The sequence below is a fragment of the Chamaea fasciata genome, unplaced genomic scaffold (assembly GCF_029207755.1).
Source record: "Chamaea fasciata isolate MVZ Bird 193981 ecotype frontalis unplaced genomic scaffold, bChaFas1.0.hap1 SCAF_6, whole genome shotgun sequence".
NCBI lineage: Eukaryota > Metazoa > Chordata > Aves > Passeriformes > Sylviidae > Chamaea > Chamaea fasciata.
In genome coordinates this window covers 17,520,722-17,543,953 of record NW_027094091.1, presented here as the reverse complement: position 1 = coordinate 17,543,953, position 23,232 = coordinate 17,520,722, and the positions used below count along the sequence as shown (strand labels likewise).

The 23,232-nt window shown below is 41.5% G+C and overlaps 1 protein-coding gene across 3 annotated transcripts in view; it reads left to right on the top strand.

Annotated features, from left to right (window-relative positions):
- Positions 1-23,232, top strand: part of PPARGC1A (PPARG coactivator 1 alpha) — a 367,342-nt gene that overhangs the window by 291,421 nt on the left and 52,689 nt on the right. For 2 of the 3 annotated variants that reach the window (XM_066185546.1, XM_066185548.1), the window contains exon 2: positions 9,911-10,090. Coding sequence is in view for 1 of the 3 variants with exons in the window: in XM_066185547.1 (XP_066041644.1) it covers positions 4,787-4,834; positions 9,911-10,090 (228 nt within the window). In the remaining 2 variants the exon portion in view is untranslated. Of the gene's footprint in view, positions 1-3,705; positions 3,984-4,693; positions 4,835-9,910; positions 10,091-23,232 lie in introns of those variants that run through there. The other variant, XM_066185547.1, reaches the window with a different exon arrangement.

Genomic DNA, 23,232 nt, shown 5'->3' with positions numbered 1-23,232 from the left:
TGCCCAGACAGCACCACAGCCTCCCCAGGAAACGGATGTGTTTACATGGCTTCGTTTCTCAAACATAGAGAGGTCATAAATTTAAAGGTAGAAACCCTTTTACACATCAGCCCTTCTGTAAAACAGTAACACCCATGTGAAAGATATTGTTCGTATTCCTTTTAGCAAGCCTGACAAGCTGGATTTTCCTGCAAATCATAGCAAATGAGAATTCTGGAGAATGCTCCAAATGTCAGATGGAAACAAGTGACAAATATATTTTTTACATAATCAGCTGGAGTGGGTTAGTTTTTCTTGTTTATAATAATGAGTAAGTGAAACATGCTTATAAAGACGGTGATGTTCAGGGAGGTATAAGAAGAATTATAAGATTTCTTGTAGTGGGTACCTGTGATCCTCCTGCTTCACTTGAACACTCCTGGAAGGTTTTACTACAAGCACCCAATTACAAGGAGTCGCACGTCTGCAAGCCTGGTAATCAGGTAATCTGCGCTGATAGTAAATAGTCATAGTCAGGTCCAGTTGCACAAGAACAAGCAAGTGATTTTCCGTGGCATTCAGTGCTGTTTATTTGAGCCCTCAGTCTGTGGAGGCAGATGTGGCAAAATTCAGCCTGGTGTCAGCAATGTCAGTAACGCATTGCTGTTCAGAGAAAGTTATTTTGGACTCTCGAATATACAGCTCTTCAGACAGCAGCCTGTGACCCAGAGCTGGGCCAGGAATTAACTTGGCCCTTGAGTTTTTCAGAGAGCTGGTACAGAGCACTATCCTTGGTTTCTCTGTTAAAAAAAAATCTCCGATCATAACTACCCTAACAAAACTAGAGAGAGCAGATGTCTTTATTCCATTGTAGAATTACTGCACCAATGAACTCAGAAGTTCAAGGAGTTTGATTCACTGGCTTATGCCATTGAGGGTGTATTCTGGGTAGGATGAACTGGATAAATAAGGAAAAGAATATGAGAACGGGAAAAAAAAAAGAGCAAACAAATAGGATAGAAGTGGAGCAGAGAGAATGGACTGGAGAACAAATACAGGACTGTGCAAAAAATAAGAGTAAAGATGCACAGAAGAAAGATATTTAATAAAAAATTAATAGGGTACATATACTTTATATAGAACACCATTCACGCTAACACACCTTTGGAGTGCAGTTTGCTCTTTCATACACAGCATTGGCTGATCTTTTGCTGTAACCTCCATTCACTCTTGGAGGGTTGAGCAGAAAGTGTTGAATCGATGTAAGAACTGATTTGCAAACCTCATCTGTCTGAAACTCCAGCACTATTGTTATGTACAAGTTTGCTTGTCCTTATTTCACTGGGAAAGTAGCAAACTTGGATGAAAATAAGCGAGTACCATAATCTTGGGGGCAAGGAAAGAAAATATTTTTTTCCTCAGTGTCATAATGAAGGGGCTAAGTTTTGGTCATGAGGTCTCCAAAATCAATAGCTTCTTTGAGAAACCTAAATTACAGGGAATAAAAAACTGACCCATAGCTAGAAAATGTGGGTGAAAGAGGAGGAGAAAGAGATAAAATGATTGCTGAATCCAGGAAAAAGTCAAGGACAAAGGGCTTGAAGGCTTTGGTCTTTGATTTGTATTTCCTGTTGTTGCAGGCAGCCGTAACTTCCAGTCCTGTTAGAAATGTGTCAGGGTTTGGGAATTAGTGCCCAAATGTTGTTGGAAGGCTCACCGGAACTTTCTTTAATCATGGCCCTTAAAGAAGCAAAGTGAAAATCTGGGAATTGCTGAGACCTGGTATAGACTAACCTGAAAACAGGGGAAATCCAGTGATTGAAGGGGTGGTCTGATAAAAGACATTTCAACAGGGCAGATTGTGTCAAAGGAACCCACAGACTTTGTCAGCTAAAGGAGGGTTTTCTTTGTATATGTTTGTTATGGAACCAAATATGATGTGTATATGTGCTCAGATATTGCCCCGCAGAAGATGTTTGTGCAATTCTATAGTGTTGTCAAAACAGAGGGAAGAGCATTGCTAAAGCTTCTAGGGAATGTTCAGAAGGCGAGGTTCCTTTGAGGAAGCAGTTTAGGTGCTGGCTGCCTTTCACAGGTTTCATTTGCAGATGCGGAGGCTGCGTCATTTCCAAACTACACCACCACTGCAGCAGTCTTCCTTGCTTTTCTCCTCCTTGGGGCACTATGCTCAAAACCCACATTAAAACATGGGGAAAAAAGATCCTAGTGGGTAAATTTACACTATGGCTGGGGTTAGACACTTCAGTTAAAAATAAATAAAATTCTTCCCAAGCAATGTGGAACCGTTGTTGAAATCTCAGAGTCTTTTGTAGTTGGAGTTTTGCTTGGCATCACTTCCAGGTAACGCTGGAACTGCCAGCAGAGTTCAAGCTATAATCTGGACAGGGCCATAGGAAAGCTCTGGGGGCTCTGTAATTATTACTCTTGGTTGCTCCGTCTATAGTGCACTAGAAAAGTTCTTCAATCTCTAAAGCTTGTATGGCGAGAGCACCACTAAGGTCACAGTTTATATTTATCAGTTAACTTGCTAATTTGAAGGGAAAGTATTGAAGTGGAAATGTAGAAAATAGAAACAACATGAGCAGGTCAAAATATCCAAAACAGCAATATGAAATGTTCCAGTGTAAATACATTTCTATAAAAGGTGTGAATGAAACTTCAAAAAAAAACAGATGATGGATTCGGCACAGTCAATGAACACAATTATAAATAGGTATTGAAGGAGAATATTCCACCACCCATGGATCCACAGATAATAATTAATAAGAACTGACTCCACTCCAGGCAGGCAGGTGCCCAGTATTATTTCACAGTTGACTGTTCAGGGGGTAGAGGTACTCACCTTTGCCACAGATCTTAATAATTTACTGCAGTTTTATCATTAAATCAGCATATAATTGGGAAGGAAATTAGGTTTTGGTGGGGTTTTGTTGGTTTTTTTTTTTTTTTTTTTTGTCGTTAGAGCAAAGCAATACCGTTAATTTAATTATTTGTAGGAAAGGCTTTCTGTAGTTATTCAGTATTTTGCTGTGTGTTTTTTTAATTAAGTAAAGTAAAAACAATGCAATTTTTGTCATCAGTGCTTGGTGAAAATATGACAGTGTGATGTGATTTGCAACTTAAGCACAAGCTCAGAAAAATGTACATTTTATCAGGACTGGCAATAATGAATTACAAGGAAACACAAATAAGCTAAGAATATATCTGAGACCTCCTACCATTTCTGAAGGTTCCAGTGTCTGTGGGAAAAAGGCTATTTCAAGAATTGTACTTATTATTTATTTTTTTTTCCTCTCAGCAGAATTGCCATAGCCTTGTATAATAATTGAATTCATTTAGTCTTTAGAATACTCAAGTTTGCAAATAACAATGAAAATGAATATTTCATGACATGGAGGATGATAAGCTATAGTTTTGTAACTTTGACTGGTAGCCCAGCACAAGGGAGCCAGCATTTACGTTTCACGAGAAATTTTGCACCCAGAAAATTAAAAAACCCCGCAGTTTAAGACAATAAGCAGGCAGGTGGGGATAGTTAAACAAGACCTATACTTTTGGATTTTCCTTCCCCGTTCTGGACAACAATTTGCAGTTCATCTTGGTGCATGGAATTTGTTGTGTACGCAATGCTAAGGGGCATCATAAACCAGTTGCACCTGCAGCAGCCCTTATTGTCTGGGAAAAGCTTTGACGGGGAGACAGGTGTGAACAGCGTGTCTGGATTTTCACACGACAAGAGATGTTTTAATTAATTTATTTTCAGTGAACAAACACTGGGTTCAGGTCAGGAGGGTGCAGCAATGCCCCCTGAGGCAGCTTATATAGGCGGGCGGGGGTCACGGCGGCCGTGGGCAGGGCGGAGGCAGTTCCTTGGAACAGCCGTGGTTTCTTGGAGAATGCACTGAGACAGAGGAGTGATAAAAGAGCAGCTAGAAGTACTGTAATCCATCTGGGAACAGGATCAGGCTTCCCCCTCGGAGCAGGTGAGATAACCGTAGGAACGTTTTTTATAGATGCTGAGTCCATTTCAGAGAAATGCTGGGGTGGGGGGTGTTGGGGGGGGCGGGGTTGCCGATATATTTACCGTGGAAAAACTAACTTGAGTTGCAATTGTCTATGAGAAACCATAACCTAAGCAAAATACCTGGGGAGGTGCAAAATCCCCGAGTGCAGAAAAATGTTGGGAGGAGGCGTAACTTTTGCCGAACTCTGGGATAGCCTCTCCAGAGAGCAGCGGCGGGGAACCGGCGCGGGCACGGGAAAAGGTTCTCGGGCTACTCAGAGCCCGCAGGCTGTAGCTCGCCTGGGAGTCACTTCACTTTTTCCATATTATAAGCACAGCTCTGCCTATTGTGTGCTGGGGGGGGGGGGGAGGGGGGGGGAAGACAAAGAAAGCAAGCTAAGAAATTAAAAAAGATGGGGAAGGATGGGAGCTGTGCTACGGCAGGAGCAGTGTTCCGGGGGTGTGGCGTGGAAATGTGCTTTGAATCACAGCGTGTTGCCGCGGCCGCCGAGGTCTGAGCGGGTTTTGCAAAGATTTACTTCACTTCAGGCTGGGTCTGCCCCTGGTGACGTCACGGGCTGGAGCAGCGGCTCCAGAAGGCTGGATGAGTGACAGCCCAGCCTACTTTTTAATAGCTTTGTCATGTGACGGGGAACAGTAGTAAGACAGGTGCCTTCGGTTCACTCTCAGAGAGGGTCTCGTTGCCTGCATGAGTGTCTGCTGCCTGCCTGCCTGTCTCTGGACTGTAGTTTGCCAGCTTTCCTGCCGTCGATCCGCAGCTGGATGGCGTGGGACATGTGCAACCAGGACTCTGTATGGAGTGATCTCGAGGTGAGGAGTGCGCGGCGTGGGCGGCCGTGGGGTGCCGGCAGCTGCCGGGGGCCGCGGGCTCGGCAGGGCACCGGCAGGACGGCCGAGGCAGCGTACTTTGCAAACAAGTCCGTATCTTATCTTAACTCCAGTAAGTTTGCTATTTTAAGGTTACTCTGCGATGCCTTGAGCAAATCAAAGCTGAGCTCCTGTCATCAGTATAGTATCTCCTGCAGTTGGAAACTATTTTCATGTGCCTCTGGCTCGCTTTCCCGTCATATGCAATATTTATGCTTTAAGATACTGATATGAATCGGTGTTTGAAGTGGCGTTTCCAGTGGCGTTTAGTGGCCTGGTTGGAGAAATGCCATGTTTATTTAGATTAAGATAATATTTCTTTAAAAAAAAAAGTTATAATTAACTCACGGCTTCATATTTTAATTCCTTGTTTCACTGTGCTCTGTCGAAGGTTTTTTCCTTGTTTGTCAGCTGCAGAACACAAACACGCACACAGGAATGAATACCCTGTTGTTTGGCTTTAGATGCTTTTAAAAGAGATTTCTGGAAGGAGACGTTTCCCTGCTACTTGTGGTATTGGAATACTGACGCTGTAGCTAATGCCCCGTAGAGCAGGGTTTGCTGTCAATCTGAGTAGTCCAAGAAATGGTTAAATCCCACTGCACAGCACAGACAACAGGATGAACTGTGAGAATAGAGTTTATGCAGGACTGTGTGAACTGCTGCTGCTGCTGCCGCCGCTGCTGCTGCTGCTTGTGTAAAAATAGACGGCAATACATCAAATCCACAGCTTCTGCTGGCTACAATTCATAAAGGAAAAAATAAAAAAAGGCAAGCAGCCCCATGATAATCTTTGGAGTATAATGTGAGGTTTGAGGATTTCTGCATGTTTGCATTCAGCAGAATGGAGCATTACCTGAAAGTTCGGGCAACTTGCAAAGCGAGGCAAACTTTCTCTGGACCCCATGGAGAGGAATCCCGAATACAGACCTGCTCAAAGGAACTAATCCTCTGGCTTCGGGCTTGGAATAAGTGCTTAAAATGCTCCCCTTGGGCAATGGGGGAGGGAAAAACAGGTTACAGGCAATGCTTTTTAACTAAGATGTTCATGCTGTAGAGAGCTACCCATCTAAAGTGAACTGTTTCCACGTTCTCCAGTGAATTTTTCCTATCTGGCAGAGCACGTGTCTGGATTCTCAAGTCATTTTGTCATGTTTTAAATATTTGCAGCTTGCCATTGTATCCTCAGATTTCTGTTTGCATATTGTAATTGGTCTTATCTTGTTTTGATTTCTTGGTAAAGTGGAATAGATATGGATAATTCATATGTCCTGTAGCTATTATGAGTCAAGGCAATAAGTGGATGACTTTCTGGCTCCAAAGTCCTAATTGTTTCTGAGTAGCTAGAGTATCCTGTGGGTTGTTGCCTGGCTTGTAGCATGGGTCTCAACTGCCGTAGCTTCATTTTTCCATCATGTATTATTCTTAATGCTGCTAGGAGCTGATTGAGGAACCAGCACATATGGAAATACTGAAGATTTATTTTAATCACTAGAGTTCCTGCAGTAATTTCAAGCTAGTAACAGAATAGATAATTTATGTCAATGACTTTTTCATAGTGCAGTGAGAAAAAAAAAAAAAAAAAGAACCAAAAGAAGAGTTTGATCTTAATAGTGTGGTGGATGGATTAACTGTGGGTAGGATTTTGCCAATGTGCTCCTGCATTGCACTTCCTGTAGCAACACTAGCGTCTGCGTGCTGCGTTGGCTCAGGGGATCACCTTTACTGAGCTAAAATAACGCAGGCAGCAAGTACTGGAGGCAGCTTTCACTTTTTGAATCATTAATACTTTCTGTCAATGTAAAATGTATTATATTCTCGCTCACATAATGACAGGACAGCGTGTTGTTTAATAAAGGCCTGCATCACTGTAGCTGATCAGCGTCCCCAGTGCTTCACAGCTTAATGAAGGTGATGTACAGTAAGGTTGCGAAGATTGATAGAGAGAATCCACATGACACACATTTTGTCAAGTCTCTCTTTCTTTCTTGAGTTCATCCCCTTGGCACTTTGAAAAACTTGTTAAAAATAAAACAAAGATTATATTTTCATTAATATAATTAATATGGCACAAGTCCAGTCTTTTCTCTCGCGCCTTTTTTTTTTTTTTTTTTTTTTTTTTGCCTTCAAAGGCACAAAAACAGCCAAAAGGTTAATGGAGAATTATACTTAATTATAATGATTCATTACCATCAGTGCAGTTAAGCTAATTTACTGTTTGCGCCTGAACTAAGGGAAAAAAGGTCTGTTGGAGTGAAATAACGCACAGTAATTAGCTTTTTGTGTTTAGTGACTGCTTTATCCTCCTAAATATTACTGTAAAATTAGGGCTATAGTTATGGAATAACTATCATATCAAATAACAGTGGGAAGACAGTAAAATGTGTGCTAGCAATGCAGGTGCACCTGTTACAGATGTATAGGCAAACAGCAAATATCAGCGTGTCAGATGAGGACAGTTTTAGGACTTGGAGTGTTAAATCTGGCATCATGCAAAGGCCAAATATAAATTAATAACAGGAACACTTGCTGCTAATGTGTCTCAGATTAATGTGCTCTGTGTGCTCAGAAGCATAATGTCATATTCAGAAACATTGATTTTATTATCATGTCAACATTGGCAAGGCATATATACTTCATTCCAGCAGTTACATTTTTAGGTGACATTGCAGTCACTATAGGTAAATGAAAGCTGTGATAAGCAGGATTTTTTTTTAATACCATTGTTTATGTTGCTTCAAAAGCTCACTGTAGGAACTTCAAAATGAATATTACCAAAAGTAAACATGTTTAAGTAGGTGGTTCACAGGGTGAAGCTATTTTTATAAATGAAAGCAGTAGCAGATCAGCAGGATACTTTAGAAGTCTATGGCATCAGTTATAAGCTACTGACCTCCAGAACACAAACCTGAGAGTGATGCTGAGAATCTACCTTTTCAGTCAAAAACTAGATTATCCTTTAATGAGATCAGAGATTTCGGCCAAGCATCAAAAAAGGTCATCTCTGTATTATAAGATTGCTGCCAGAAGGTTGTGTCTCGCACTAAAGAAGAGGAAACTATCTAATTGTTTTTTCTTTTATTTTTTTTTTGCTTACACTCAAAATAATGGTTAAAAAAATCAGATTTAAAAAAAAAAAGTTAAGATTACTTAAGTGGGATTTTGATTTATTTTAATTCTATGGCCCCTTAAATAATAGGAAGAAAAACAACTGCTATTTCAGAGCCTCGTTTTGCAGCTTCTCGGCTTCCTTGCCCCTTGGCCTACTCTATGATTATCTTGTAGTGTCCTGGTAGACGTAGAAGTTGTCTGGTAAATTATAGCTCACACCAGCTGCACCGAGTCTTTGTGCCAACAGACAAAATCTTTGCTCACGGCTGCGCTGCTGCATCCAGCCCGTGCACTGCAGACACACCGAGATTCCAGGGACAAAAACCTCAATGAAATGCACCTTCAGCAGCTCTCGCTTGCATTGTTGGAAAAGGTAGTCCTTGCGAGAGTGACATAACCAGTATTGAGCAGTTCACATCCATGGACGCTGTTAGTGCCCTACAGACATCTGCCTTCAGAAGTGGCGCTTTCTCCATTGTCTTCAGTCCAAATAGAGGTTGGGAAATGATTCAAACCACCCGGTCAACTGACAGGAGTTGAGGAGGTCCTGCTGTTGGCCATCCTTAACACAGTGCTAGAAATACTCACAGTAGATGCCCTTAGGCTCAGTTGACTTTAGATGGCTTTTAACCATTCAGTGCCTGGTGCCTCTGCAGTTCCATGTGTGCTTTGCCGTCTGCCCGTATCGACGTAGATGTTCAGAGATGGCTTACAAGGATACACAGTACAGTGCAGTAGGAATTGCTTAATTGAGCAGCATTGACATATGGGACTCAGCTATTTGCCAAACTGTTACTACGTGTTTTCTATAATTAGGAAATGGTTTTGGTGGATACTCAAACATTTGAATTGCTGTGTTGAAGTGGATGTACGTTATTAATTTTTTCTTCCTTAGTAGGACAGTCAATATCCTGTCTAGCTTCATACCGGGATATATAAGGACACTTAGTCCAGGTTTGTTTTTGTTTATCCTCACTCTCTTCCCAAGTTGTGCAGACAGAAACATTTTGCACTGCTGAAGAGGATTCCTGCAGACTAGAATTTGCTTACTGCCTCAACCAAAATGTTTCACAGACCCTCTTTTAGGATCACTGAATCAGAGGCTGCCAGAAGATGAAAACCCATTTGGTTCTCTGAGTACAGCTTCTCTCTGGGGATATTTAGGAAACCAGCTAGGATAATAGATGTGTTCACACCAGGCAGGTGAAAGGCTGCGTGAACTAACTATGCCCATCACTGTGACCAGAATATAGGGTATTTCAAGCCACAGTTTGGTTGCCAGGACTCTTATGCCGAACTGCGTGGCTGTAGTTTGTGTGTCGGGAAAAGAGCACAGCAACGTCACTAACCCATACTTCTTTATGCCCATATGGTAGCCACCATCATGAGTGGCTGTAAGGATTACAGTAAGGTTCTGTAGAAGTGAAAGTGTGACTGTCTCCAGCTTGAGCTAGCCTCCAGGGCAGAAGGCTGTAACAGGCTGTGCCTCTTTAACCTGAATGTATCAGGAAATGCGTGACAGACCTTGCCCAGAGGTATTCATCTGTAACTTCTACCTGCACTGGTTCACTCTGAAAGGAGAATAAGGCCATGCTTTGGCCTCTGCTGTTGGATTTAGAGCTTTGAATATGATCGTTATCAAATGGTATAGGGAGAAGGAAGTTCATTGTCCCTGGACAGAGATGTGATAGAGAAGGCAGTTTATGCCCTGCTGTTTTCCCTGCCCCTTTATGTACCTGTATAGAGCTAACAATGACTAAATACCATGTGTTTCTCTTTTCAGAAAACAAAGTCAATCCTAGTGACCCTGTGCCATAGCTTAATTGAGGCTTAATTCTTATCACATGATATTAGTTAATAGATTCCTGGTAATTAATGAAACTATTTCTGTGTTGCTGTATCCTGCAGTGTGCTGCTCTGGTTGGTGAAGACCAGCCTCTTTGCCCAGATCTCCCAGAACTTGACCTCTCTGAACTAGATGTGAACGACCTGGATGCAGACAGCTTTCTGGGGGGACTCAAGTGGTACAGTGACCAGTCAGAGATCATCTCCAATCAGTACAGCAATGAACCCGCCAATATATTCGAGGTAAGGCAAGATGATGCAAGTGCATGTTGTAAAGTCCTTGCTTGCTTTTTTTCTGATTTTTTTTTTTTTTTAATTAGCCTGGTGGACAACAGTTTACTATTTTTCTGCCATTAAGAGACAAGAAAACTGCTGGTTTTATTACAGGTTCTGACTGTTTCCTTCAAGCCTCATCATCAAAACCAGACCTGCGATCTGAGGGGTGTGGGGGTGAAAGCCTTAAAAGGATTTAAATGGAACTTACGATTTTTGAGAGGAAACAGCTGAAGAGTGCCTAGAGCACACTGCCCTATGGCGTCACAATGAGGAGTTGCACTGTTGTCAGCTACAGAGCAAAACAGAAGTTGAAACTTGGTTGTTGCCTTCCACTTGAATTCCACGGCAAGAAGAAGAGCGCTGCACAGCAGCTAGCTGATGAGTAGCTGGAACATTTCTAGTAAAGATTTTTACCTCTCAGAGCCTTACTGTGCAAGTTACTTGCACACAAATTGAGAGGTCTGCAATTTATTTATGTTTACAGGGAAGAAGAAGGTGGCAGAGAAGGCAGTGATAGCTGTCAGTAGCTCCGGGACCAGCTCAGTGTTCTTAGGTTTCATAGATCTCCTGGTGGAGAGCAATCTAAAAGTAAAAGTCAAAGGGTGATAGGAGAGATGGGTGATTGTTTTCTTTCCAATTTTGCATTGAGGGTTAGAGTGTACGAGAGGATCAGTGTGTGCAAGAGGAGGGTTATTGTTTCTTTATCTCTGTCTTGGTCTTCTTTCTTTTGTTTTGTAAAGCCTTCATAATTCTCCACCTTGTGGTTTCAGGCAGCCATGCCCCTCCTAAACTCTAACCTCCTTCCCTCTTTATTGATAGGAGAGGCCACAGATCATTCACTGACTGGGAAATTGGACAATAAATTGATTAGCTGGCAGGAAGACACTGTACAAAAGCAAGCTATGGGTGCTGTTTCTCACACACCAGGTACCACAGCTCCAGGAAGTACAGCTAGCCCGCTGGTTCCAGGAAGCCCCAGATTATCATGGTAGAATTTTAAAGGCTGGAAAAAATTAACTGAAATGGTATCATAAAATGCTTGCTTAGGATGTGATGTCCTGAATAAAATTCTCCTTCCTTTGTATACAGCTCTAAGCCCACAGTGATCTCCCTGATGCAGATGAATAGCTCTGGATTTAAACCACTGTAACTGATAGCAGAAACCGGTCTTCTCTGTTTAGTTTCTGTCATTTACAACCAAGTAACTTGGAATTAATTTTATTTGAATCAGAATAGCCCTGTAAAGCCTTGTGCTTAGGCCCACTTTTTCTCATTAGTTGTATAATGTCCCAGACTTTGTTTTACAAAGTTCCCAAATCCCGTCTGGGTCTTGAATTGCAGTTGTACTGCCTCAGGCATGGTAGGGTACGTTGGTGGCAGCAGGGGGGGCAGGGTCCACATTTACAGCGACTGTGGTGGAGACTTGTTCTGCTGTTTTTTATAAAAGTACTGAGGACACATATTTTTTTCACATTCATCCGAAGCCAAATGAGGAAGCATTTTCCTTTAGGAAGAATCAGTTGAAGATGCAGACTTTCAAAGTTTAAGTTCCAGATAAGTAATGCAATTATGTATTTATCAAATCTAACTGTACAAATTATTCCAGTAAAGCCAGTAGAACTTGACCACCTCATTGCTTGTCCTGCGTGTTACTGCCTGTCTACTCTGATGGCCACAGCTGCTGGGTATAAAGTTGTCTCAGATAGGTAGTGACCATTCCCCTGCACACCTTGTATAGGAAACAGTTCCTGTTCTGAAAATCCAAGCATGTTGCAAACAGCAGGACAACCACATAGGCTGGTAGTTAACCTCATTGGGAGATGGTGACAGGGGCAACATCTCATGGCTTATTTGGGTCTGTCTGAGGATGAGCTGCCCCAGTGTGAAGAAACAGGGAAATATGTGTGGAGAAACAGGGGCAATGCAGCTGGGGGAATGAATCTACTCAGCAAGTAATAGGTCAGAAATAATACTTTGGAAATGAAATATGCTGCTTCTTTCTTAACACACAAATTCTGTTGTTTTCTTTCCTCACGCTCATTCACTTCAGCTGCAGGCTGCATTGCTGTCTCATCACAGCTTGGCCCATACTTACCTGTAGGGACAAATTGTGCCCTAATGGTATTTTACAATACTGCAGTGCAAAATTAGACTATTTTCAGCTTCTTAGAGTGTTGCATTTACATTTCTTGGTTGCTTGGCCTAGGAAGATGGGAATGAAACAGTTATTTTCTCCTCCCATGCATTAACCCTGTCCCCATTCTCCACTGTGCAGCTGGATACTTTGCACTATTTCTTGCCTCAGCCGCTCAGTAATGTGACAACGGGGGGTGCTCAAGATCAGAAGAAGATGTCTTCTTCCTCCAGAGACTATCTCACATACTCTGTGAGGAACTATTTGTTTTAGCTGAGAGAATGGGAGTTTTGTGCAGTTTCTCTTTTGGTAATCACTAGATTTTTCCATATTGATCCTCAATGGCTTTTTAAAAAAGAAAATAATGTCTTTTTATACCTTTTTCTTACTTTTTTTTCTCTCTTGTTATTTTGGGAGAAGAATGTTTTATCTAACTTAAGCTTCCAGATGAGGCATTGTCATACAAAAATAGAAATACAGCCTATTTGGGGTGGAAAGGAAGGAACCAGAATGACAAGCAAATGATGGGAAGTACACGAGAAGCATTACTTGCTCAAGCTGTACAGTGTTAATTGTCAAATCTAGCCTTGAATGAAACACACTCTGCCTTGAGGTGTTAATGTAGGACATGTGGTATTGCCTGCGTGAGGGGCAGTGTTCAAAAGCCCTTTATGAAGTGCCTGGGTGTCTCTTTTTTTTTTTTTTTTTTAAGAAAGTGTACTTTTTTTAAGAAAGGTTTGTATTTCATAAAGTGAATTTTCAGTCTTTCTGCAAATCATGTTCCTGAAAGCTCACTTGAGCTGAGCACCCATAACCTTAGGCACTTCCAGTGGCACTGGGAATCTCACAGACTAGAAATGATTAATAGTTATGGTAGCAACCAGGAGCCAAGTGAGATAAAGGTCCAATTAGTCTAGATAGTATGTAAGTGTTCAGTATAAATCCTGCTATCATCTGCTTAGGTGTCATGAGATACTGGCCTTCACTCTAGGATTAAAACACACCAGTATTTTGCAGACACACCTAATTAATCAGTGCATCATTCTGCCCACTTACCAATGTAACCGACAGAGTCCTGAATCAAGCCTGTACTGCCCCAGTACAGAGGCTCTTCTTACTGATGTTTATACTTATGAATACATTATGAATTAGGTGATTTCTTTCTATTCACAGTTTGGTCACTTCTGTTTTTCACCTAATTTTCTTCGCCTGTTGTTTGAAAAGATAAAATGAAGGAATTCTTGCCCCTCGGGGCACTGTCTATTGACACACGTTCATGCAAGTAAATAGTTAACAAGTCACCCAAGACCAGTTACTTAGATGGTTCACTGCACCATTCACTTTTATGATTTGTTTTTGTGAAGAACTAGACTTTAAAAATTGTATTTCCAAAAAATTTAATTTGGCTGCTTTCAGAAAATCAAAATGGTTAAATTTTCATTCTCAAAGCCAATGCTCTGTGAAATTGTGAACAAACATACAACTTGATGTGCCAGGAGTGAGAAGGCTTTTTGTTCATGAAAACTGTTGTCCCTTGAGGCTTCTTGAAATGTACTGTACCATATCATGTAAGATTAGTCATATTTAAAATTATTTATGATCCATGCCTAGCATTATGGAGAGGGAAGTTATCTATAGTGGGTGTTTCTCTTTGTTGGCATTTTTTGCAAATAACTCAGCTGATGGCAAGAGAAAATTCAGCATGTAGTTAGGCAATAACCTGTTAAACTGCAATGAACCTGTGTAAAATCATAAATCTTGTACTTGGCAAAACACTTTTTTTAGCCTTTAAAAAGACTTCAGAAAACCCACATTGCTTGCCCTTCTGCAGATTTAATTTATTTACATAATTCTATGTTCCAAAGTAATGCTCACAATGTTTGATGACTTTGTTTTTAATTGTTTTTTATAGGTGTATCCCACGATACTTCTCAAGGCCATTCTATGTGCCACATATTTGGAAAGCCTAAAAACATAACCATGTTTTATTGTACACTGCCAAAAAGGGCTGTATTACAAGCAATGAGAATGTGAGGAGAGAAGGAAATACACAATGAAATGCAGACTGTCTTTCCCCTGGCAGCAGGGGAATGCATGGAGATAAATGATTTCTTATTTATTTGGAAGGGGTTGTATCGGGGAGATGATTAGTGTTGAGGGAAGCCTTAAACATCACCAGGGTAATTTGCATTGGTTCAGATTATAAAATCCCTCATGTTCTGTGGTGCTGCCAGTCTCTTTCACCATTGCAGGTTATTCATTCAAGGTTTGCAGCCAGATTGATTAATGAATTACCAGATCTTGCGTAAAATGACTTGGCCTGACTTTTAAACAACCACCAATGTTTTCTTTGCCAGTCTTGTGACTGGTGTTAATGGGTTCCAGAGAACTGAGCCTATATAGACTTTCTGTAGTGGCCTTCCCTAGCATTTTTTCCACTTTTTAATTTTCTCCAAAACTAGTAGCCCAGGGCAGGCAGTTCAAGGAGATACAATCTCAGGGGGAAAAAAAAAAAAAAAGACATAGTAGTCAAATCCTTGATGGCTGATGCCCTTCAGTGCCAAATCAGCATGATTTATCATAGCCATCTATTCAGCACAACAGAGGCTGGAGGTGAGCTGCATGGTGTACCTCACACAATATGCATAACTAGAGCTCTGAACTTTGAAGGAAAGCCTCAGAGCTATTTGCAAAGTGCTGGTGCTTAGTGAATACTAAATTACATTTAGGAAATAGTCTACTGCTACCAGTTATACTTCATTTTTATTCTTGACACAGACACCTAAATCAGAGAACAGTAACATTTCAGAGATTATGGTAGCAGTTTGGGTATGTTCCAACGCTATAATAGGATCAGAATTTTAAGGCCTTTTTTATTATTACCAATAGTCACTTAGTTTCTACTGCAGCGTACTTTGTAGGGAATTACAGCTTTTACTAAAAAGATTAAAATGCTATTATGCAAATGATTGCAGTATGTTATTATGTTTACAAATTAACATCCATGGCTCAACACACAAATTAACTAACTATTCCATCTATATTATTAAGGATTTAATAAAGTAACTGTTGATAAAAATGAGGAGCTTGGAACAGTTAATAGGAGCTGATCGTGATTTAACATAGAACTTAAACATTGTGTTTAATGTTCTAGATGGCATAATGGCAGAATAAAGCTTATCAAAGTGCTTGAAAGGACTGTGATTGTGTGCACCACATAGCAGCCTGTCTGAGGCCCCAGAGGGCATGAACAAAATAGCTCTGGGCAGTCGCATAGAGCACTCTGGCGAATCTGGAAGCAACACAAGACCAAGTCCTATCAACATGTACCTTCCTGCTCTAATAAGTAGGCTTTTTTGAAATTCAGATTCATGCAGATTGAATGTTTTACATGATAAGCACATGTATTTGGGTATTTGGGAACTTGTGTCCCTCTAAAATGTGTCCTGTAATGTGCTGCTTCTGAGGCAAACTGGATTTCATTGCAGAGAGTATCACTGTATGGTAAAAAAGGGGAAGGCTGAGTTCAGTCTGAGATGACTTTACAAACATGCCTGCAAGTTGTTATTCCTGACAGTTCATAAGAGATCATAAAAGCAAACAGATAAGAGCTACTGAGGTCCTAGAGAAATGAATGTACTGTATGTGGTTATGGGATAGATTTAGTAGTGAAACAGACAACGTCATAGGTTTAATACAACAGTAAACGTAAAAGGCAAAAGATGCAGATTTGGGATAGGAAACTTTATAAGAATGATAAAAGGTAACAATGTATCATAAAGCCTACTTGTGAAACTAGGAGGAGACCCTCATTTCCAGGGAAAGAAAATAGCAGACACTTCACAAAAATACCGGACCTTTTACATTCCTAATGGAGCAATGTCACATGTCTTGTGTTTTTGAATGCATTATCTTTACCAGTATCTGTGGCCTGACTCAGGACTCTACATCTGCTAAATAGGAGACCAGCACAATAACATCCTGTCTGTGTGGGATGATGTATGTAAACGATAATCTATGATTACCTAGGCTGACATTTAAAAAGGCTCAAGCAGGTAGTGGAATTTATTTTACTCAAACCAGCTGCTATGTAATTGGAAAGAGTTTATGCAAATGCTCTGTATCTAGTGTTACCAAGGTGTGCTGCTGCGCCTCCTTTTTTCTTTCCTGCTTGGACAAACTACAGTGCTTTACTGCAAGAACCACCTGGCATGTTGGTTGAAACCTTCAGGCAGGAAAGAAGTCCCAAATGAGCAAAAAACAATTGCTTTGAGAATTTATTGTTTGATGTATGCAGCCACCAAAACCGTTCCCCAGGCACGCAATCAAGAAAACGCGACTGATCCACTTCACGGTCCCATTAAGGAGACATTTCACCTGGAGCAGCCATGGCTTGAGATGCTCACTGTGCTGCTGCTCTGTAGGGCACCTGTCCTTTTTCGAAGAGGGAAGACTAGCGCTCACCAGAACAGTAGTAAGCTAATTAGGTCATTAGAGGGATGTCTTGGCCTGTGTTAAAACCAGCCCTTGAGGACACTGTGTTACACTGTGTTCCCACTGGCTATGTAGCTAAATACGAACTGGTGTCAGCTGCCATACAAACAAAAATGTAATAGCCTCCTTTCGCAGAGGTCATCTTAAATCCACTTTGGTCACAGTCACACTCCACATCTGTTTTAGTGAGATGCAGCTTCTTAAGGTGGCGTTTGGACTTCATAAGCACACAAACAACCGAGCTATAAATTGCTACTGCTGGAGTTATTTTGAATAAGTGTATACTGTTTCATATTTATAATGGTGAGGCTTCATAATATTCACAGTGAATATATAACACAGATCAGTTCAACAAGCATGAAATTGTATGTTGTCAACTTGTCACATAAATAGAGCCATATTCTAGCTTACGATAATGTTGAACTAAATATTTTCTCCCTGGAACTCCAGAGAGGGTCACGAAAATGTGGGACAGTAGATTTTTGTTAGAAAAACAATCCCAGACTCATTCCTAGTGGGAAGTAAATATTTCTGATAAGATTTCTCTGGTTTTTTAATTCCCCATTGGCTTGCCAACAGCAACAGAAAGTTTGCCTTCCTTAGACAAATGCTAATTGGTTAAATTAAATTTATTTCTGTTAATGGTTTTGTTTCTAGTGTAACCTCTTTTCTTTTTTTTTTTATTGTTGCTATTTTTGCTCAATGCATCATTGCTAATTGCTACTAAACGGTCCATCTTAACCCTGGCATGCTCTTTCCCTGCTGCCCCATCCCACTTAGCATTAACTCTGGCCCATGCCATTACAGAAGGATAAAATTATTACAAGTCTTCATTTAGGGATTGTTTTTCCTTAGTGCCGCTAACCTATTGTGCATGCATAGGTCAGGAGGAGGAAATTGCACAGAGCTTATTTGTTGCAGGGGGAAAGGAGAAAGTTTTGGTATTGAGTCATGATGAACTGTTTTTTCCCCATGAACAGAGAAAACATACAAAGAAGAGTTTATACTTGTCTGCGAAAACCTACCTACTTGTAGCTTTTGTTGTACTGCTGTGGGTAATCCTCAGATGCACTGGAAATTTGTAGCCTTTCTAGAGGAGTGCCCCCTGGCAGCTTTATAGGCCTTTTTTTCTCCAGTGTCTAATTTTTATTTTGGTAGCTTTGTGCAGGTGCATGCAGGATCTAAATGCCTTTGCAAGTGATGGGTTGCAGCCTTGGCAGGCATGGAGCTCTGACTGTGTGTGCAGGCACACTCAGCCGTGGAGGCTGGGTTCAGGTCTCGGTGGAAATCATCCCCTTTGCAATGCATAGCTGGTTGCTTTGGCTGAATCTTCTGTTCTGACACAACGGAGCAACAGTCTTGCTTCGTAATGATTGAGAAATTAATTAGCACTTTGTGGCGGTGATGAGTCTGAAGGGCCATGATTGGAGTTTGCTTTTTACCACATGCAGTAATCACAGGGTTTTGTTTATGAAAGCACAAACCCAAAACCTATTGAGATTTTGGTGTTGTCATGAAGCATGAGCTGTGTGATGCACTAGAATAATACTTCCATTTCCTCACACACATCTGTGCTTTTGTGCTTTACTGTGAGTAACACAATGGGGTGCTGGTCCATAATGGGTACTTCTAAACACTAAGACGATAATCAGAAGAACAGAGTATTTTCTGTGAGGAGCCGCAGTGGCAGCCTCAGGCAAGTGTTGTTGCCTTGTTGATTTATGACAGGTTTGAGTTGCCTGAACTGCTCACAGCCATCCAGCTTATCACGTAAAGTTTAGGAGGATCTTGCCTTCCAAGCATATTACGGTGCTGGAGGTGTCAAATGGGCAGGGAGAACTTCTACTTCTGGCTGCTGCCATAGCTGCTCCTTCAAGGCTCAGTGATATTAAATCTTTATCAGGATTTGGAGGGGCCACCATCAAACGGTGTGAGGGACTGCAGATCTCTCCTACAGGAGATGCACTTGAATAAAAGCAGAGAAATTGGGTAGAAAAGTTTCTCACCTCTTGTCAAGGAGGTGGTGATAATGGTTATCTGGAAGGTTGGTTTGGTCAGAGGAATTTCCACATAAGCTGCTAAAAGAGACAATAGGAGTTTTCTCCTGGAATGGTAGTTTCTCCTGGAGGACAAAAAATTCGTCCTGAAAGTACTTCAAAACCTTTGCAAAAAGTCCAGTTTTTCTTCTCCCATGTTGCTGTATAAGCAGTGACATAATGACTCATGAAGCGCATCAGAGACCTTAGGTAGTAAATGTTATGGAAGTGAGACATCTCACTGGAATTTTTACTTTGGTGAGAATGCTGCAGGCTTGCATATTTCCTCGCAGTAGTCAGTGACCAGTAGTGAAAAACAGGTTATTAGGAGAGTTTTAGAACTCTTCTGGTATTACGGGTTGGTTGGGGTTTTTTTTTTTTTTTTGCTTGTAAATATGTATCACTTGGCTAGGTAGATCTAGCAGTAATGTTCTCCATTCTACCAGGCCCTGTGTGTTGAGACCAAGTGAACAGGATATTTGGCCTGTTGGTACCCACTTTAAGAGGGCTCCTGGGTGAGGTGTAGACAGCCAGGAAGTGGATGTGACAGTGTAAGTGGTAAAGGATGAAGAATGAACTTGGAGCAGGAAAGGGCTTTGCAGAATCATAGAGTGGTTGAAGTAGGAAGAGATCTCAAGAGGCCATTTGGCCCAACACGGCCTGTTCAGGAAGGACTACCTGGAACAAGAAGTTGAGGAAATATTCCTGTGTTCCTCTGCCGCTGCTTCTTCCCTCCTTAAAATTACTTCAGTAGTACTGGTTAGGAGTTTCTGATCCCATTTTGAAAATCTTAGCCCACAGTCCTAGGCAACTATGGAATTTCTTTGAGACATGCTTGTATATAGCTAGAAGCCTATTACTGCCAAATCCTGGTTTTCAGAGGAAGATGGGTTGCAGTTAAGGGTTCGCAGTCTGGCCTTGGTTTTCATGACAGATTTTCATATAAGGAAACCTACTTCTTGGGCTAATCTTAGCTTCCACAGGTACTGAACTTGTCCATTTTCACGGGCTTATTGTTGGACTAGTGAAACTGTAAATTTGTCAGGTTGAAATGGATGCATATGCAATTATTTTCTTAAACAAAACATAAGTGTATGTCTCCTGACCACTGGTTGGATGTGCTCTGTTAGGCATTTGACCCTCCAGGCCTACACGAAGGAGCAACAGGCTTTTATTTTTACTTGTCTGGGGAAACATGCATTTTTGAAATTCTTGTTCTGGTTTTGTGTTTGCTTTACTGTTTTATCTCCCACCAGGACTGGTGTGGATTTTCTTGGCTGTATTGACTGTCCGTAAAAGCCCAACAATCACTCTTCACATAAATATGAAGACATCAGGCAAAACATTGGCAACTGTCACATCAATTGCATCTGGGAAAAAGCCAAAAAACCTTGTGGATTTTTTTTCCTTAACACTACAGAAACATTCATCCATTTCCAGTGAAAGGGTGTCAAAGTGCTTCTGCTTGTGTGTGATGGGAGTGTTGCTATGTCTTGTCATTTTCTTTGCAGTTGATCCCACTCTCCTGCAGAAAGGGTCAGGTCAAATGCTTCTCTGAAGACCAAGTCTCCCATTTGCGGCAGGAAATCTCTTGGGTGGAGAGGATAATGTTACAAAACAGAGGCTAACATTACAAAACAGCTCTGCTGCCTCTGGCGCAGTCTGGAGCATCACAGACCAATAACTTCTATCATGTCACTCTTGCGGCACCTTATTATCTATGTTTTTCCGTAAATCCGATCTGAGACTGTCATTACCAGTTTCAGGTAGGTGAACACCATCTGGGTGAAATAACCATGTACAAGTGATGGGCTGGAGGGGGCTCTTGTTAGTTAATCATCCCTACCTACCCTTTGATGAGTTAATTTGTCTGTTGAGCCATGGAGGAGCCCCCAAGAGCTCCCAGGAGCCCCTCGGTAAAATTCTGCCAACAAATGGAAAGACAGGGATGATTTCACTCTCTTTGCTGGAGCTATCGCAATCTATGATATTGCTAAATCATCCATAATGCATAACTTTCTGTGCAATCTTTTTGTTACAGCTCTGGAGGCATATTACTTCTTTGTGCATTTACTTTTTAAACATTATCACTGGATACCTAACCCTGCTGAAAGTCTTATCCCATGAATTAGGGTTAATTTCAGTACTTTCATGTGGCCTTTTAGTAGTTGGCATATGAAGTTCCTTGGCTGTGATGCAGGGCCGTAATCTTTTTTTTTTTTTTCCTTCAGTTGTTAAACACTGTCTTTATTTACTTGTTTTGTGATAATGCCTAAAAACCCTGCAGTAGGGGGGGAGTCTGTATGTACTAGTGACCAGCCCATCCTAGTTTTATGGTGTGCAGTTTGAAGTCCTTGGAAGGAGCAAAGGTAGTGAAAGAAGAAAAGAGCTAGTCCTTGGAGTTTGCAAGTGAAGGTAAACTCACCTTTTCCTTCAGAGGTCTGTGAGCACTGCTCTTTAACCAGACTCCTCTTCCTCCCAGGCAGCTGGAGGCAGGTACAGCCTGCTGAGCTTGCCTAGTCCAGGAAACAATACAGGTCAGAGCTGCAGTTATGCCAATGTGTGATGTGGGACTACTTAGCCCAAGGAGAAGTTTCCTTAAGTAGTATATCACAACATGGAGACCTATTTATCTCCAAACCTGAGATGAAGAAGAAAATTAAATTAAAAAAAAAAAAATTAAAAACTCAACCAGACAAAAACCCACAGAAGACTAGGAAGCTAAGAAATGCTATCATTTGGAAGATGCTCTGGTCCCTTTGTGACTAGTCAGAGGGGGTGTGTTAGCTTAGATACAGTGCTCTTCAGCCAGATCAGGGCAAAAGCCATACGTACGCCTCTGCACAGCTGCTGTGGGGGGATTTATTAGCTTTCACTCAATAGTGATGTTCCTCCTAGGTTCCCTTCTGAGACAGAGCAAACCTGTGGCTCAGATGAACACAGGAACACAGAGAAAGTGATGAAGGCATACTGGAGTAGATCTGGAAGAGTGAGTTGGGATCCTGGTGGGCTATGAGCTCTGGCTAAAGATGACCATAATGTATTGAAGAGGTTCCTGCAGAGTTAGTTAGCATCTCTGTATTGTGTTTTCAGAACTGTGCTGGAAAGGACTATTCAGCTATGTCCTGTATAGACTCAAATGATTTCCAGGAATCTGCCCTCCACTGCAATTGTAATCGCATCAGGGTCTCCACAGTCATCAGTTCAAGTCCAGTATGGTCAGTGCCAATAGACCACAGGGGGCTAATTCTCTGCTGGACCATCGGCATCACTTTACAGAACTGCTCCTGTCATGTGCAGCTCTGTGAACACTGTCCAGATGTACTTGAGCTGCCTCTCTGTGGACTCCATCTGGACCCAAGAGGGCTTGTTATGGGCAGCCCCATGATGTGCAGAGGTTTTTCTCTTTCAGGATCTCTCACAAGATTAGACTTGTGAAACTTTGGTTTTTAAACCCAAAACTAAAGAAGGAAAGAGACATTCCCCTAAACTTAAGGCTGTAATAGTTGCTATTTCCCTAAACCATGTCTTTGAAAATGATAGATGTACGTTCTTAAAGATGTGCATGTCAGAAACTTCCTAATAAATTGCTTTTGTGGGTATTGGTCTTTCCAGCTTGAAACATCCAGGAGTGCTGCTTTCTCAGGGCTGCTACTCCAAGTTACACTGTGGCATAGCAGGAACTTCAGACTGGATCCTTACACTTGATCTCCGGTTATTCTCTCCTGCATGATCACTCCAGCTACCCTCCATCACTAGAATGCTACCTATTTGCCACAGTTTCTGTCAGCTTAGATTTTTCCTCAAACTAAATTCACAGAGATGACAAAAATCCACTCTGTGTCTTGTCCTTCCCTACAGCTGCTTCTGGGAGTGCAGTGACAGATACCGTTTTTATTGTGTGCCAGTGTTACTGCTCTATTTACAGCAGATTTAAGAGTTTACATTAGGCCACAGTGTTACCTTCCAGTTTCCCTAATTCTATCTGCTGGCAATCCCAGCTATGAGGTTGGGGTGGCTGCCCCTGTCCTAAAGGAATTTGTGTCAATTTCTGCAGGGACAAATCCTCCCTGTGCTAAACCGCTTTGCTGTATTTGCTCAAACTCAAATTTTGACAAAGACGTTCTGTCCACATCCACCAGAAGAGATTGCTTTTTTTCAGATGCACTTGGAGGTAGATGTGTTGGTAGCTGCCTGTACGTGGCTGATAACTGAGATGAAGCATCTATGTAGCACGATCCATGCCCTTTTCTAATTTGTCTTTGAATGACAAATGTGTCTTCACTGAGTCAGCAAAAGAAGAGATCCTACAGTAGAATTCATTGCCCTTCTATCCCTTTCAACAGGGTGGCTAGGTTTTCCCAATTCCTCCCCAAAGTCCGTCTTTAAAAGAACTCTCATAAAGACATCCCTCAAATGTATTGTACAGAACTCCATTGTATTCT